This window comes from Nyctereutes procyonoides, unplaced genomic scaffold, assembly GCF_905146905.1.
Source record: "Nyctereutes procyonoides isolate TBG_1078 unplaced genomic scaffold, NYPRO_anot_genome, whole genome shotgun sequence".
NCBI lineage: Eukaryota > Metazoa > Chordata > Mammalia > Carnivora > Canidae > Nyctereutes > Nyctereutes procyonoides.
The window spans coordinates 9,674,894-9,690,233 of NW_026575128.1; the positions used below are offsets into that span (position 1 = coordinate 9,674,894).

Genomic DNA, 15,340 nt, shown 5'->3' on the forward strand with positions numbered 1-15,340 from the left:
CCTCTGCCTGTGTCTCTGCCTCTGTCTCTCTCTCTCTGTCTCTCATAAATAAATAAATAAAATCTTAAAAAAAAAAAAAAAAAAAGAACTTTCAGTCCTCCCCACCTCCAACCATGGGTGAGGAGAAATGGTTGGAGGCTGAATTAGTCAATGGCCAAAGATTTAGTCAATTATGACTATGCATGGAAGCTTCCATAAAAACCCAAAAGGACTGGGTTCAGAGAGGGTCCAGGTTAGTGAGTACATGGAGATGGGGGGAGAGTGGTATGTCTAGAGAGGGCATGGAAGCTCCACACTCTTTCCCCAAATATTGTTTTATATCTCTCCATCTGGCTGTTGATTCACATCCTTTAGTAAACTGGTAAACATGTTTCCTGAGTTCTGTGAGTTGCTGGAGCAAATTAACTGAACTTAAGGAAGAAGTTGTTGGAACCTCCAATTTGTAGTTGGTCAGTCAGATAGAGGTAATAGCCTGGGGCTTACAACTAGCCTCTGAAGTAGTGGGGAGAGGGCAGGCTTATAGAACTGAGCTTTTAACCGGTGGGGATTTTTCAAACACAACGATCAATGGAATGGAATAGAATAGAGAACCCAGAAATACACACATATCGTCATTTAATTTACAACAAAGGAGTCAAGAACATAAATGAGAAAAGAACAATCTTGTCAATAAACGGTGCTGGGAAAACTGGACAACCAAATGCAAAAGAATCAGAGTAGGCCATTATCTTACAGCATACACAAAAATTAACTCAAAATAATTAAAGACTTGAACACAAGATCTGAAAACATGAAACTCAGAAAAAACTTAAGTGGTAAGCTAATCCTTAGCATTGTTCTGACTCCAAAAGCAAAGGCAACAAAAGCAAAAAAAAAAAACAAGTGGGATAACATCAAACTAAAGTCTTCATAGCAAAGGAAATCATCAACAAAATGAGAAGGCAGGGATGCCTGGGTGGCTCAGTGGTTGAGCGTCTTCGGATCAGGGCGTGATCCCAGAGTCCTGGGATCGAGTTCCCCATTGGGCATGGAGCCTGCATGGAGCCTGCTTCTCCCTCTGCCTTTGTCTCTGTCTCTTTCTCTCTGTGTCTCTCATGAATAAATAAATAAAATCTTTAAAGAAAAAAATGAGAAGGGAAATTACTGAACAGAAGAAAATACTTGGAAACCATATATCCAATAAGAGGTTAATATCCAAAATATATAAAGAATCCGCATACTCAACAGCAAAAAAAATCCCCAAACAACCCAATTTAAAAATGGGCAGAGAAAAAAAAAATGGGCAGAGGATTAAACAGATATTTTTCCAAAAAAGCCATAGAGATGGCCAACAGGCACATGAGAAGATGTTTAACATCACTAATCAGGGCAGCCCCGGTGGCACAGTGGTTTGACGCCACCTTCAGCCCAGGGTGGGGTCCTGGAGACCTGGGATAGAGGCCCACGTTGGGCTCCCTGCGTGGAGCCTGCTTCTCTCTCTGCCTCTGTGTGTGTGTGTGTGTGTGTCTCATGCATAAATAAATAAAATCTTAAAAAAAAAATCACTAATTACCAGGGAAATGCAAATCAAAACCATGAGACAGCACCTCACACCTCAAAAAGACAAGAAATAACAAGCAGAGAAAACATGGAGAAAAGGAAATCTTGTATACTGTTGGTGGGAAAGTAAACTAGTGCAGCCACTATGGAAAACAGTATGGAAGTTCCTCAAAAAAATTAAACAGAATGACCATATATATGATGAAGCTATTCCACTTCTAGGTTATTTATTCAAAGAAAACAAATGAACAAACAAAATTCATGGATACAGAGAACAGATTGAACATCAGAGTGGAAGAGGGTTGAAAAATACAAAATGGTGAAGGAAGTCAACTGTATGGTGATGAATGGTAACTAGAATTATTGTGATCAATTTGTATCATATAAAATATCAAATTATTATAACATACACCTGAAACTAATATAATGTTCTATACCAATTTTACCTCAATAACAAAAAGAAAGAAAATTAAGGTAGAATTCAAACGTTTTTATGAAGCAACTAAAAAAAAAAAAAAGAAAGCCAAGAAATAACAAATGTTGGTAAGGATGTGGTGAAAAGGGAACTGTCATGCAGGGTGGAGAGAATCGTAAATGTGTGTGGCTGCTACAGAAAAATTGTGTGGAGGTCCCTCCAAAATTAAAAAAACTACTATATGACCCAGGAATTATACTTGTATGTATTTATCTAAAGATAATGAAAACACTAACTCAAAAAAATACATGCATCCCTGTATTCACTGCAGCATTATTTGTAACAGCAAAGATATGGAAACTACTTAAGTGTCTAGTAATGGATGAATGGATAATGAAACTGTGTTATATATTTCTTTATATATCTATCTATAAATATCTTTATATATCTAAATATGTATACACACATACACTGTACTATTATTCAGCCATATAAATAAATTAAATTGGGTCATTTGTGATAACATGAATAGACCAGGAGACCAGAGAAATAAGTCAGAGAAAGACAAATACTGTCTAATCTCTCTTATATGTGGAATCTTAAAAAACAAAACAACAGAAAAAACCCCACTCTGTATCACAGACACAGAGAACAGATTGGTAGTTGCCAGAAGCTGGAGGTGGTGAAGGAGAAATATCCACTGTGGGGGGAGGGGGCTTTTTAGTTTCAATAAACTGGGGGAGGGGAAGAATTTGGTTTCTTTCTCAGTTATTTCCCAATTCTGCCAATTAGCTACTGTTAATAAAGGCAATAATGTTTACCAAATATATTCACATCTTCAAAAGCAAACAGGCAGGAAAAAAATGGCAGAAACAGGAGCCAGAAGACAAGACTACTAGAAGCTGATTTACCTAGTTATGATAAAGGTAGGCTCACCTTCAGATATAATGGAGTACTAGAAATTGTATCCCCAACCATGTACTCTTTCTTGCCTTTAGCAATTTGGACAATGACGGAAACTGAACAAGCAATTAAAAGCAGTGCGAGGGAATCCCTGGGTGGCTCAGCAGTTTAGTGCCTGCCTTTGGCCCAGGGCGTGATCCTGGAGTCCCGGGATCAAGTCCCACGTCGGGCTCCCTGCATAGAGCCTGCTTCTCCCTCTGCCTGTGTTTCTGCCTCTATGTGTCTATCATGAATAAATAAATAAATCTTTAAAAAAAAAAAAAAAGCAGTGTGAAACTATAAGCCTGCACTGTCCAGTAAGGTAGCCACTATTAGCCTTATGTGGTTACTGGGCACCAGATATGCAGCTAGTCTGAACCGAAATTGCTATAGCATAAAAGACACACTGGATTTTTGAAGACTTAATATAAAAAAAATTTAAACCTCATTAATTATTGTTTTAATGATTACATGTTGAAATAATAGTATTATGGATATACTGGCCTAAACAAATATATTAAAATTAACTTCACCTGTTTCTTTTTCTACAACAAAATTTTAAATTAGTATGTGGCTCACATTTTACTTCTATTGGACATCTCTGCTACAAAAACCCTTATTAAATAGTGTTGAATAGGAAAAATAAAGCAACTATAAGCAGGGATTTTTCAAAGCTATTTCTACTATTTGCTCTATTACCAACACTATAACTTATTTAATTTCTAGTCCTGGTCCCTGACTATAAAATAGAGGTGAAAGAAAAAAAATCAGTAGCTGCATTAAGTCATGGATACAACATTAAAACATTAACAAAAAGAATATAGTTCTAGTCCTGGTCTGGCACTGGCTAGTAGTTAAGCTGGAGAAATATTTTTTTTCTTTCTGAGCCTTGGTTGCCTGTGCCAACAATTAAGTGAGAAAACAGACCTCCATGATTCCATCAAAATATTTTTCCTATAAAAATTGGGTTTTCATAAAAATGAATAAATACTCACTCTGAGTCTAACACATCCTCTGCGAGAGCCTCTCATCATTTTGTCCTTGGACTAAAAGAAAAACAAAAACATTCCATGAATAAAAAATAGACTACTTTTAGAATCTCCTGGGGATAAAGAGAAAAAAATTACAGTAGTAATATCCCTCCATTCACCAATCCCTCTCCAACCCTCCAAGTCACTTAAAGATAGAAATTAGTTTCAAATGAGTGAGTTTTACTAAAGTGGTGGTAGAGACATTGGTGCACTGTTGGTAGAAATGTAAACTGGTGAAGCCACTATGGGAAATAGTAAGGGGGTTCCTCAAAGAATTAAAAATACAAATACCATACAACTCAGTAATTCTACTTCTGGGTATTTACCCGACGAAAATAAAAACACTAATTAGAAAAGATAAAAGCACCCTATGTTTTTTGCATTATGTACAATAGCCAGGAAATAGAACCAGCCTAACTATACATCAACAGATGAGCAGGTAAAAAAGAGAGAGTGTGTGTATACACACACAAATATACATACAATGGAATATTACTCAGCCATAACAAAGAATGAAATCTTGCCATTCATGACAACATGGATGGACCTGGAGGTAGTATACTAAGTGAAATAAGTCAGACAGAGAAAGACAAATACCCTATGATTTCATTTATATGTGGAATCTAAAAAACAAAACAAACAGAAACAGACTTATAAATAGAGAACTGGTGGTTGCCAGAGGGGAGAAGGTTGGCAAATGGGAAAAATAGGTAAAGGGGATTAAGAGGTATAAATTTCTAGTTATAAAATAAGTAAGTCTTGGGGATGAAAAGTACAGTAGAGAGGACATATTCAATAATACTGTAATAACTTTGTATGGTAACAGATGGCAGGTATATTTATTGTGATGAGCACTGAATAACATGTATAAATATTGAATCACCATGTCATACCTGAAACTAACATAATATTGAATGTCAACTATAAAAAAATAAAATGAAATGAAAATCTTTTATAGTCTGGGATGCCTGGGTGGCTCAGCGGTTGAGCATCTGCCTTCAGCTCAGGGTATGATCCTGGAGTCCCGGGATCAGGTCCTGCATTAGGCTCTCTACATGGATCCTGCTTCTCTCTCTGCCGCCTCTGTCTCTGTCTCTCTGTCTCTCTCTCTCTCTCTCTCTCTCTCTCTGTGTCCTTCATAAATAAATAAAATCTTTTTAAAAAAACTAGAAAATCTTTTATAGTCTAACAAATAAACCTAATCCTAGAATTTTATGTGTGTCTTTATTTTTTTTATATGTCTTTAATGTAGTACATCTTACACCAATTTTAATTCCGCCTCATACCCCTTAACTCTAGCTCAGTATTTCTCAGATTTTAGAGAGTTTGAGAATTATCTAGAAGGCTAAGAATCACCCAGAAGTTTAAGATTGACTCCCAGGTGATAATGACTCAGCAGATGGAGGACCACATTTTGATAAATATTGCTTTTATCTCTTTTCAATTCCCCAAATTTTTTTGAGATCCTTGACCCTGATTTTCTGCCTTGATGTCACTCATCAACACCTTACCTTACCTCTGATTTACATTCCCATCCTTCTCCCAGAGTCTCCTGTATGTTCCTGTCATGGCATACACCACCCTGTGCTATAAAGGGGTCATTTACTTATCTAACTCACCCACAAGACTGCATATTCTTTAGTGAGTAGGAATTATATCTGACTTATGCTTCAGAACAGTGTCTAGCACCATTAGATGCTCAAAAAATATTTACTAAGGAAATGCTGCTTACCCTTTAAGTCTCCCTTACTTGACTAGGCTGAGCAAAGGCTACATTCTGCATAATAAGCCTTAGGCTGATATTCAATAAATATTCCCAAAATTAAATTTAGTCATGTGTAATAAAGTGAATCCTCAGGATCCCTGGGTGGCGCAGCGGTTTGGCGCCTGCCTTTGGCCCAGGGCGCCATCCTGGAGACCCGGGATCGAATCCCACATCAGGCTCCCAGTGCATGGAGCCTGCTTCTCCCTCCGTAGCGGGGAACCGGCTACGGAGCCTAAGTCCTCCACACCCTGGGGATTTGGGAGGTCCTGAGACAGCACTGACACTGACCTTGACTGCGTGGTTCTCCAGATACAGCTCCCTCCTCCTTGAGTCAATAGCCTATTCTTTTACCTTTTGAAGTAAACATGTTTTTCTCTGCTTCCCAAAGTTAATCATTCCTATAGCTCATCCACTAGCTCTCTTAATAAAAACTGGAGGAGACACAGGCTCAGGGTTCGAGTCCAAGTCCATTTTGAGTCTGAGTCTTGGTCCCTCTGCCCTCCAGATTAAAATTCACTGAGACTCCGAGTCCTTCATATCATTGCCTCGGTCTATCCTGGATCCATGGCACTACCCCATGGGGCAAATAGAGACCTTTCCCAGGAAGGTTTTCTACTGGTGGAAGGAAGAGCTAGCTCTTCCTATCTGTTCCTAAAGCTGTGAAGTATATAGTTGCCATGAAACATGTATCTTCCACATGAAGAAAGTAATAAATAAAGCCTACACAGTGAGGTGAGAGATGCCAGGATCCAGCTACACCTTGCCCTGAAGCAAACTTGCCTAAGCAAATGCCCCACTTACTGAACATCAGGGTCTTTTTAAATTGATACAAGTAGCTTTGCTAAAGAGAGAAAAAAAAAAAAAAAGGTAGGGTGAGCAACTCCTACTCCAGTAATCTTCCTTCCAAATATTATCTTACCAATGTTCCAAGACCTGTCAACAGATTTTTAGCAGGTTGCAACAGTCACACAACCTGTAACTTAGACGAGATCCCTCACTCTGCCTCCAGTGCAAGGTCAAGCACCTCAGGAAAGATCACTCTGAAATGGATGCTACAGTCTTTTAGGCGGGATGAGGATCCCCATGAAGTGAGGAGATACACAGTTGATACATTCTACTCCCCAAGGGGCTCCAGAACTAGCAAAGATTTGGGGGTTTTGCAGTTGAATTTGCTGCTTTCTCATATTTATTAACACAAGGGCAGTGGGTCCTGTTACAACAAACCATGCAATCAAAAATTATTTTTAGGGGCACCTGGGTGGCTCAGTGATTGAGCATCTGCCTTTGGCTCAGGTCATGATCCTGGGGTCCTAGGCTCCAGTCCCACAACAGGCTCCCCACCGGGAGCCTGCTTCTCCCTCTGCCTAGGTCTCTGTCTCTGTGTGTCCCTCATAAGTAAAATCTTTTTTAAAAATTATTTTTATTATTTTATTAATTATTTATTATTATATTATATATATATATTATATTCATTATATTATATTATTATATTTATTATATATTATATTTATTTTATTATTATTATTATTATTTTTAAGGGGCACCTGTGTGGTGTGGTCAGTTAAGTGTCCAACTCTTGTGATTTCAAGGCCATGACAGCAGCCAACATCCGACTCCTTGTTCAGCAGTGTCTATTTGAGATTCTCTCATCTTCTCCTTCTGCCCCTCCTGCTTGTGTGCTCTCTTTCAAAATAAATAAATATTTTTAAATTATTTTTAATAATCCTATGCTAATCACCTAACCCCAAGGTACTGACTTAGATTACAATTCATATTAAAGTTTCAAAGTAAATTACCACAAATACAATCTAATGCTGCCTGTAATAGACTACACATCCCCCAATATTCATTTTCCTCTTCTTTTCAGTAATAAAATCCTCCACCCCAAGCTTTAATTGAACACATGAGTTTCCTGTTGGATATTACATACCAAGGGTCCCTTTTAGGTAGGTAGGTATAAGCTATTTATCTATACACTGGCCAGTGGGCTATGAATGGAAGCAATGTATGCAACACATTGTACTTTAAAAAGGAAACTGCCTGCAGGGTGTTTGGCTGGCTCAGTCAAAAGAGCAGGTGACTCCTGATCTCTGGGTCATGAGTTCAAGCCTCATGCTGGGTGTAGAGATTACTTAAAAAAATTAAATTAAAAAAAAAAAAAAAAGAAAGAAAACTCCTTGAAAACACATTCTTCTCAAGTGCACATGGAACATTCTCCAGGATAGACCACACCATTACACGAGCCTGAATAAATTTGAAAGGATGGAAACAATATAAAGTATGTTCTTTGATCATGATGTGTTAAAAGCAGAGCTCAACAACAAAAGTTAATTTGGGAAATTCATAAATACGTGGAAATTAAATGACATAGTCCTAAATAACCAATAGGTCAAAGAGAAAAATCAAAAGGGAAATTAGAAAATATTTGCATGTCCACAATAGCTAAACTGTGGAAGGAGCCTCGGTGTCCATCGAAAGATGAATAGATAAAGAAGATGTGGTTTAGGGATCCCTGGGTGGCGCAGCGGTTTGGCGCCTGCCTTTGGCTCAGGGCGCGATCCTGGAGACCCCGGATCGAATCCCACGTCGGGCTCCCGGTGCATGGAGCCTGCTTCTCCCTCTGCCTGTGTCTCTGCCTCTCTCTCTCTCTCTCTCTCTCTCTCTCTGTGTGTGTGTGTGACTATCATAAATAAATAAAAATTAAAAAAAAAAAAGATGTGGTTTATGTATACAATGGAATATTACTCAGCCATTAGAAACGACAAATACCCACCATTTGCTTCAACGTGGATGGAACTGGAGGGTGTTATGCTGAGTGAAATAAGTCAATCGGAGAAGGACAAACATTATATGGTCTCATTCATTTGGGGAATATAAAAAATAGTGACAGGGAATAAAGGGGAAAGGAGAAAAAAATGAGTGGGAAATATCATAAAGGGAGACAGAACATGAGAGACTCCTAACTCTGGGAAACGAACTAGGGGTGGGGGAAGGGGAGGTGGGCGTGACTGGGGCACTGAGGGGGGCACTTGATGGGATGAGTGCTGGGTGTTATTCCGTATGTTGGCAAATTGAACACCAATAAAAAATAAATTTACAAAAATATATATATATTTGCAATGTGAAAATGTAAACAACATGCCAAAACTTCAGAAGCTAGTGAAAGCAATTCTTAGAAGTTTATAACTGTAAAAGCCTATATTAAGAAGAAAGATCTGGGGGTGCTTGGGTGGCTCAGTCAGTTAAGTATCTGCCTTCAGCTCTGGTATGATCTCCCATGTCCTAGGATCGAGCCCCACATGGAGCCCCCGCATCTGGCTCTCTGTTCAGCAGGAAGTCTGCTTCTCCTTCTCCCTCTGACCCTCCTCCCTGCTTGTGCTCTCTCTCTCCTCTCCCTGTCTCAAATAAATCAATACAAATCTTTAAAAAGAAAGAAAGAAAAAAAGATTTAAAATCAATAACCTAACTTTATTCCTTAAGTAACTACACAAAGTGGACAACTAAACCTAAAGTAAGCATAAGAAAGGAAATAATAAAAACAATAAGCAAAAATCAATGAAATTTAAAAAAACGAAAAACAAAAAAAAAAAAAGAATCAGTGAAACCAAACCTTGGTTCCTTGAAAAGATCAATAAAATGGACAAAACTTCAGCTTTACTAACCAAGGAAAAAAAGAGGACTCAAATTACTAAAGTAAGGAATAAAAGAAGGACATTACTAACAATCTTAGATAAAAAGGATTCTAAAGTAACATGATGAACAAATTAATCTAGATGAAATAGACAAATTCTAATAACAAAGTGTCACAACTGACTAAAGAAGACATTAAAAATCTGAATAGACCTACAAGAAGTAAAGAGATTGAATTAGTAATCAAAATACTTCTCACAAAAAAACCCCTAGGCCCAGATGGCTTCACTTATAAAAATTCCATCAAATGTTTAAAGAGGAACACCAGGGTGACTCAGCAGTAGAGCATCTGCCTTTGGCTCAGGTCATGACCCCCAGGTCCTAGAACTGAGTCCCCACAACAGGTTCCCTGTGGGGAGCCTGCTTCTCCCTCATCCTGTGTCTCTGCCTCTTTCTCTGTGTCTCTCATGTATAAATAAATAAAATCTTTAAAAATAAAATGTTCCAAAAAATGTTTAAAGAATTAACAACTTTTCATACTCTTCTAAAATTTTAAAATAAGTGAGACTCCCCAACTTTTTCTATGAGGCAAGTATTATTCTGGTAGCAAAACCAGACAAAAATATCAAAAAAAAAAAAAAAAAAACCCACATCTGCAAATAAAGTTGCAAAAATCCTCAACAAAATACTAGCAAACCAAATCCAAAAACATGTAAAAAGGATTATACATAGCTTAACTATTATAGTCTAAATTTGTGTCCCTCCACCTCCCCAAATTCATATGCTGAAATCCTAACCCTCAGGATGATGGTATCAGGAAGTAGAGCCTTTGGAATAGCTTTATGAATGGGATTAGTGCCCTAACAACAACAACAACACAACAACAACAACAACAAAGCCTATAAGAGCTCCCTTGCCCCTTCCACTATATGAGGTAACAGTAAAAAAGATGGTCATCTAAGAAGGTCCTCACCAGGCACTAAATCTACCAGTGCTTGATCCTGGACTTCCTAGCCTCCATAACTGGAAATAATTTCTGTTGTTGTTGGTTTGGTTTTTTTTTTAAGATTTTATTTATTCATGAGAGACACAGAGAGAGAGAGGCAGAGACACACAGGCAGAGGGAGAAGCAGACTCCATTCACGGAGCCTGAGGTGGGACCCGATCCCAGGTCTCCAGGATCACACCCTGGGCCAAAGGCAGGCGCTAAACCGCTGAGCCACCCAGGGATCCCCCAATTTCTGTTGTTTATAGGCTATCCAGTCCATGGTATTTTTGTTATAGCAACCCAAATATACTAAGACAATAACCAAGTAGGATTTATTCCAAGAATGCAATTTTGAGTCAACATATGAAAATCAATATAATATACCATATTAATAAAATAAGGAACAGGGATCCCTGGGTGGCGCAGCGGTTTGGCGCCTGCCTTTGGCCCAGGGCGCGATCCTGGAGACCCGGGATCGAATCCCACATCAGGCTCCCGGTGCATGGAGCCTGCTTCTCCCTCTGCCTGTGTCTCTGCCTCTCTCTCTCTCTCTCTGTGACTATCATAAATAAATTAAAAAAAAAAAAATTAAAAAAAAAAATAAATAAATAATAAATAAAATAAAATAAAATAAAACTGAATCATACTTTGAAAAAAAAAAGGAACAAAAATCAAACAATCTTCTCAAAAACAGGAAAAGTACTTGACAAAATCCAACATTCTTTCATGATAAAACTACTCAACAAAGAATAAAAGGTAACTAAGGGCATCTATAAAAACCCACAGCTAATATCATACTTAATGGTAATGGACTAAAGGCTTTACACCTAAGAGCAAGAACAAGAGACAAGGATGTCCTCTCTCATCACTTCCTTTTAAAAAAAAAAACACTTTATTTATTTATTCATGAGAGACACAGAGAGAGAAGCAGAAACATAGACAGAGGGAGAAGGGGGCTCTCTGTGGGAGCCTGATTCAGGACTTGGTCCCAGCACCCTGGGATCGTGCCCTGAGCCCAAGGCAGATGCTCAACCACTGAGCCACCAGGTGACCCCCTTTCTCATCACTTCTATTCAACATTGTACTGAAGGTCTAGCTGGGAAAATTAGAGGTAACAAACACTGCCACCAAAACAATGAATGAGTTCAGCAAGTTGAAGGATTCACACTTCTCAATATCAGAATAATAAAAAGCTACATTAACAAACACAGTAATTAGAACAATGAAATAGAATTGAAAGTCTAGGAATAAACTTATATAACTACAGTCGATTGATTTTTGACAACAATGCCAAGACTATCCAATGGGGGAAAGAATAATCTTTTTAACAAGTACTGAGACAACTGGATATACATACCCCTATGCAAAAGAATAAGACTGGAACCCTACCCAATACCATATGAAAGCATTAAACTATTAATAATAAGCTAAAACTATGAAACTCTTAGAAGACAAGTATAATCCTTTATGACCATGGATTATGCCATGGTTTCTTAGGATATCAAAAGTACAAAGCAACAAAAGAAAAATAAATTGAACATCAAACTTAAAAAAAAATATGCTTTTCAAAGGACACTATCAAGAAAGCAAAAAACAAACTATAAAATGGATGGAAACATTTATAAATCATACATCTGGCAAAGGACTAGTATCTATAATATATGAAGAACTCTTACAATTCAACAACAAAGACAATACAACTTAAAAATGAGTAAAGGATTTGAATAGGTATTTCTCCTAAGTAAATCAAATTAACAAGATTTCAGCCAGTAACAAGTGTTAGGAAAATAAACAAGGTGCTGATCAGAAATTCTTTGTGAGAGAATTTATTGTGGGGGTTCTACTATAATGTAGATGGTTTGGGAAGACTCTTAGAGGACTTGATATCTGTACTGAGATGTAAATGAGAAAAGCCTCTAAAGTAAAGAATCTGGGGGGAAAGTTTCAGGCAGAAGGAAAAGCAAGAAATGATTCATTAGTAAGCTTGTTCTCTGTCTCGGCAAGGGCTATTTCAAATACATAAAATAATAAAAAATACATATTACATTATCTATATGCTAGTTAAAGTAAATGGACTTCGCTTTACATATAATCTCAGCAGTAATTCACCAGGAACCCACTGAACAAAAGTTAAATAGAATATAATGTAATTTCAACCTCAAGTTGCTTTAAAATGCTTTGTGGACAGTCAAAAATCACTGAAGGATGCTACTGAATTTTATTTTTAAATAAACCTTCTGGGCTATCAGCCTGCACTGGGAAGGGTAAGTTTCTGTTTCATCTGAGGATGGGATTTGAAATCATTTGTGAAATGAGTATTAGGAAACACACAAAAAGCCCCCAAACCAGAGTGGTGTGTCAATAACCTGTGTTCTCGAAAGAACAGCACAAAATAATCTTAATTTATAGAGTAATCAGCCTGTTCTGTTCCTAAATCCTTAGGAAAAGGTTATTTTAAAGACACTGAGAATTACTGAGCTCAATGTCACTTTTAAACCGGCTTAATGTACAACTGGTTCTTTCAAACAGGTTAAGGCAGTCCAGCAGGGCCTCTTGTTACATTCTGGATATATTTTATTACTTTATCTGAACTTCAGTATACTACATAAAAAAACATCTTCTGAAAGGATGGCTACATACATTTCAAAGTAATTTAAATTAGGAATGGCTCAAAATACTCCCCATTTATGCCTCTAAGGCTATAGACACATGAAATATCTCTTTAAAATGTACAAAATATTTTCAATCCCTTAAGCATATGTGTTTTTAAAGAAGGGAGTTCCATTTGTAAAAAAAAAAAAAAAATTTCATTAAGTATACCCAGAGATATATATATTATCATATAGATAGTACAGTTTAATGAAATAACATGGGCTGTAGAGTAAAAGAGATAAGGTTTTGAATTCCAGCTCAGGGATCCCTGGGTGGCGCAGCAGTTTGGCGCCTGCCTTTGGCCCGGGGCGCGATCCTGGAGACCCGGGATCGAATCCCACATCGGGCTCCCAGTGCATGGAGCCTGCTTCTCCCTCTGCCTGTGTCTCTGCCTCTCTCTCTCTCACTGTGTGCCTGTCATAAATAAAATTTAAAAAAAGGGATCCCTGGGTGGCGCAGCAGTTTAGCGCCTGCCTTTGGCCCAGGGCGCGATCCTGGAGACCCGGGATCGAATCCCACATGGGGCTCCCGGTGCATGGAGCCTGCTTCTCCCTCTGCCTGTGTCTCTGCCTCTCTCTCTCTCTCTCTCTCTCTCTCTATCATAAATAAATAATAAAAAAAATTAAAAAAAAAAAAAGAATTCCAGCTCAGTTCCCTGAGCTATTACTTATTTTCATAGGATCATTGCAAGTACTGAGTTAAAACAAGTAAATCACTTAGCATAACATACCTGGCATGTAAAAGGCACAAGATTCATGCCCCTTCCTTGTTTCTACCTTAAATATAGCAGGAGATGCACAATCATTTCTGCTGGCTCTAAGCTAATCCTATGCTCATTAGAGGAAACTTTTAAGCATGTCTCCTACCATCAGCTCAATCCCCTCTACACACATTACTCCCATTATGCATACACACATATACACACACACAACTAATCTGCTTTAGGAATAATACATAGCCCCTACAAAAAACAAGCAACAAATCAATAGTTTCTCCTTTTTTATGCTCACACTTCCTTTGTGAACTCCTTCTCAATCCAGCTCCTATGCTCAGGTACAATTTATTGCAATCTATTCAATTTATGAGTGTTACTATTGCACTAGTTATTGTTTTATAGTTGTTACATCTATTCCCTTGTCAAACAGTGGGTTTGATTATCTTCATATTACTATTATTCCCCACCCCATCTTACAGAACTTAATTGATGCCTAGGACCTGGAAGGTATTAGATAAATGTCTGCTAAATGAACAGCCGCCCCAACCTGCCCAGGTGGCTCCATCAGTTGAGCATATAACTCTTGGTTTTGGCGCAGGTCATGATTCAGAGTCCTGGAATAGAGCCCCACCTCTCAAGCAGTGCAGTCTGCTTGAGATTCATTCCCTCCCTCTCTCCCTCCCCCTTCGCTCATGCTCCTTCGCTCATGCTCACACACACTCGCTCACACACACACACATACACACATACTCTCTCTCTCTCTCTCTCTCTCTCTCTCTCTCTCTCTCACTCTCTCTCTCTGTCTCTGTATCTCTAAAATAAATAAATAAATTCTTTAAATGTATAGCCCCAGGAGCGCCTGGGTGGCTAGTTGGTTAAGCGTCTGCCTTAGGCTCCAGTCATGATCTCGAGATGCTGGGATTCAGCCCCACATCAGGCTCCTTGCTCAGTGGGGATCTGCTTCTCCCTCTCCTTCTGCCCCTCCCTTCTGCTCATGCTTCCCTTCTCTCTCCCTCTCTCTCAAATGAATAAATAAAAATATCTTTAAAAAAATAAATGAATAGCCCCAGCCTCCTCTCTTGGCACCCCACGCATCCAACATAATTCACTCAAAATATGCCCATTCATTCCCAATTTAGGCTATTCAACAATTAAACAGGGGAAACTTTTTTCCTCATTTCTGATGCCTTTACATCTCTTTTAAACAAATTTTTTACGATTACATTTAAAATTATTACCATAAAGCAACTAAAGAGCAAAAGTCTCCAATAATGTTATATAAGCATTAAATTAAATAAAACTTAGCATCAAAGTTACCACTTAGTTTTATCTTAATTATAACTAGTTAACTAACTGTACCTCCAATAGGACTATAAGCTTTTAAAGATTAGTTCAGCAAATTCCAGCCTATACTGAGTATTCAAAAGTATCTTAATGAACTAATTCACAGTAGTATAAAGTGTCATCAATCGAAACCTGTTTAATTGGAAACATAACCATGGATTTACTCTACAAAGCAAATGAGCCAAGAAAAGTTTTGCACAGACATATTCAAAATTCACAGGGGAAGATGAGTTTGCCATTTAAACCAATTCTACAATCCTTATAAACCAAAGAATGTGTCCCCAAACCTGTTATATAAAGACGCTTAAATTCTTATTTG

General features: G+C 38.0%; 1 protein-coding gene across 5 annotated transcripts in view; it reads right to left on the minus strand.

The window, feature by feature from the left end:
• OSBPL9 (oxysterol binding protein like 9) overlaps positions 1-15,340 on the minus strand; it is a 163,873-nt gene that overhangs the window by 130,852 nt on the left and 17,681 nt on the right. For 4 of the 5 annotated variants that reach the window (XM_055341778.1, XM_055341777.1, XM_055341774.1 and 1 more), the window contains one exon: positions 3,892-3,942. The exons of the other annotated variant lie outside the window; for it this stretch is intronic. In XM_055341778.1, the coding sequence (XP_055197753.1) occupies positions 3,892-3,942 (51 nt within the window). The remainder of the gene's footprint in view (positions 1-3,891; positions 3,943-15,340) is intronic. 5 annotated transcript variants of the gene reach the window in all.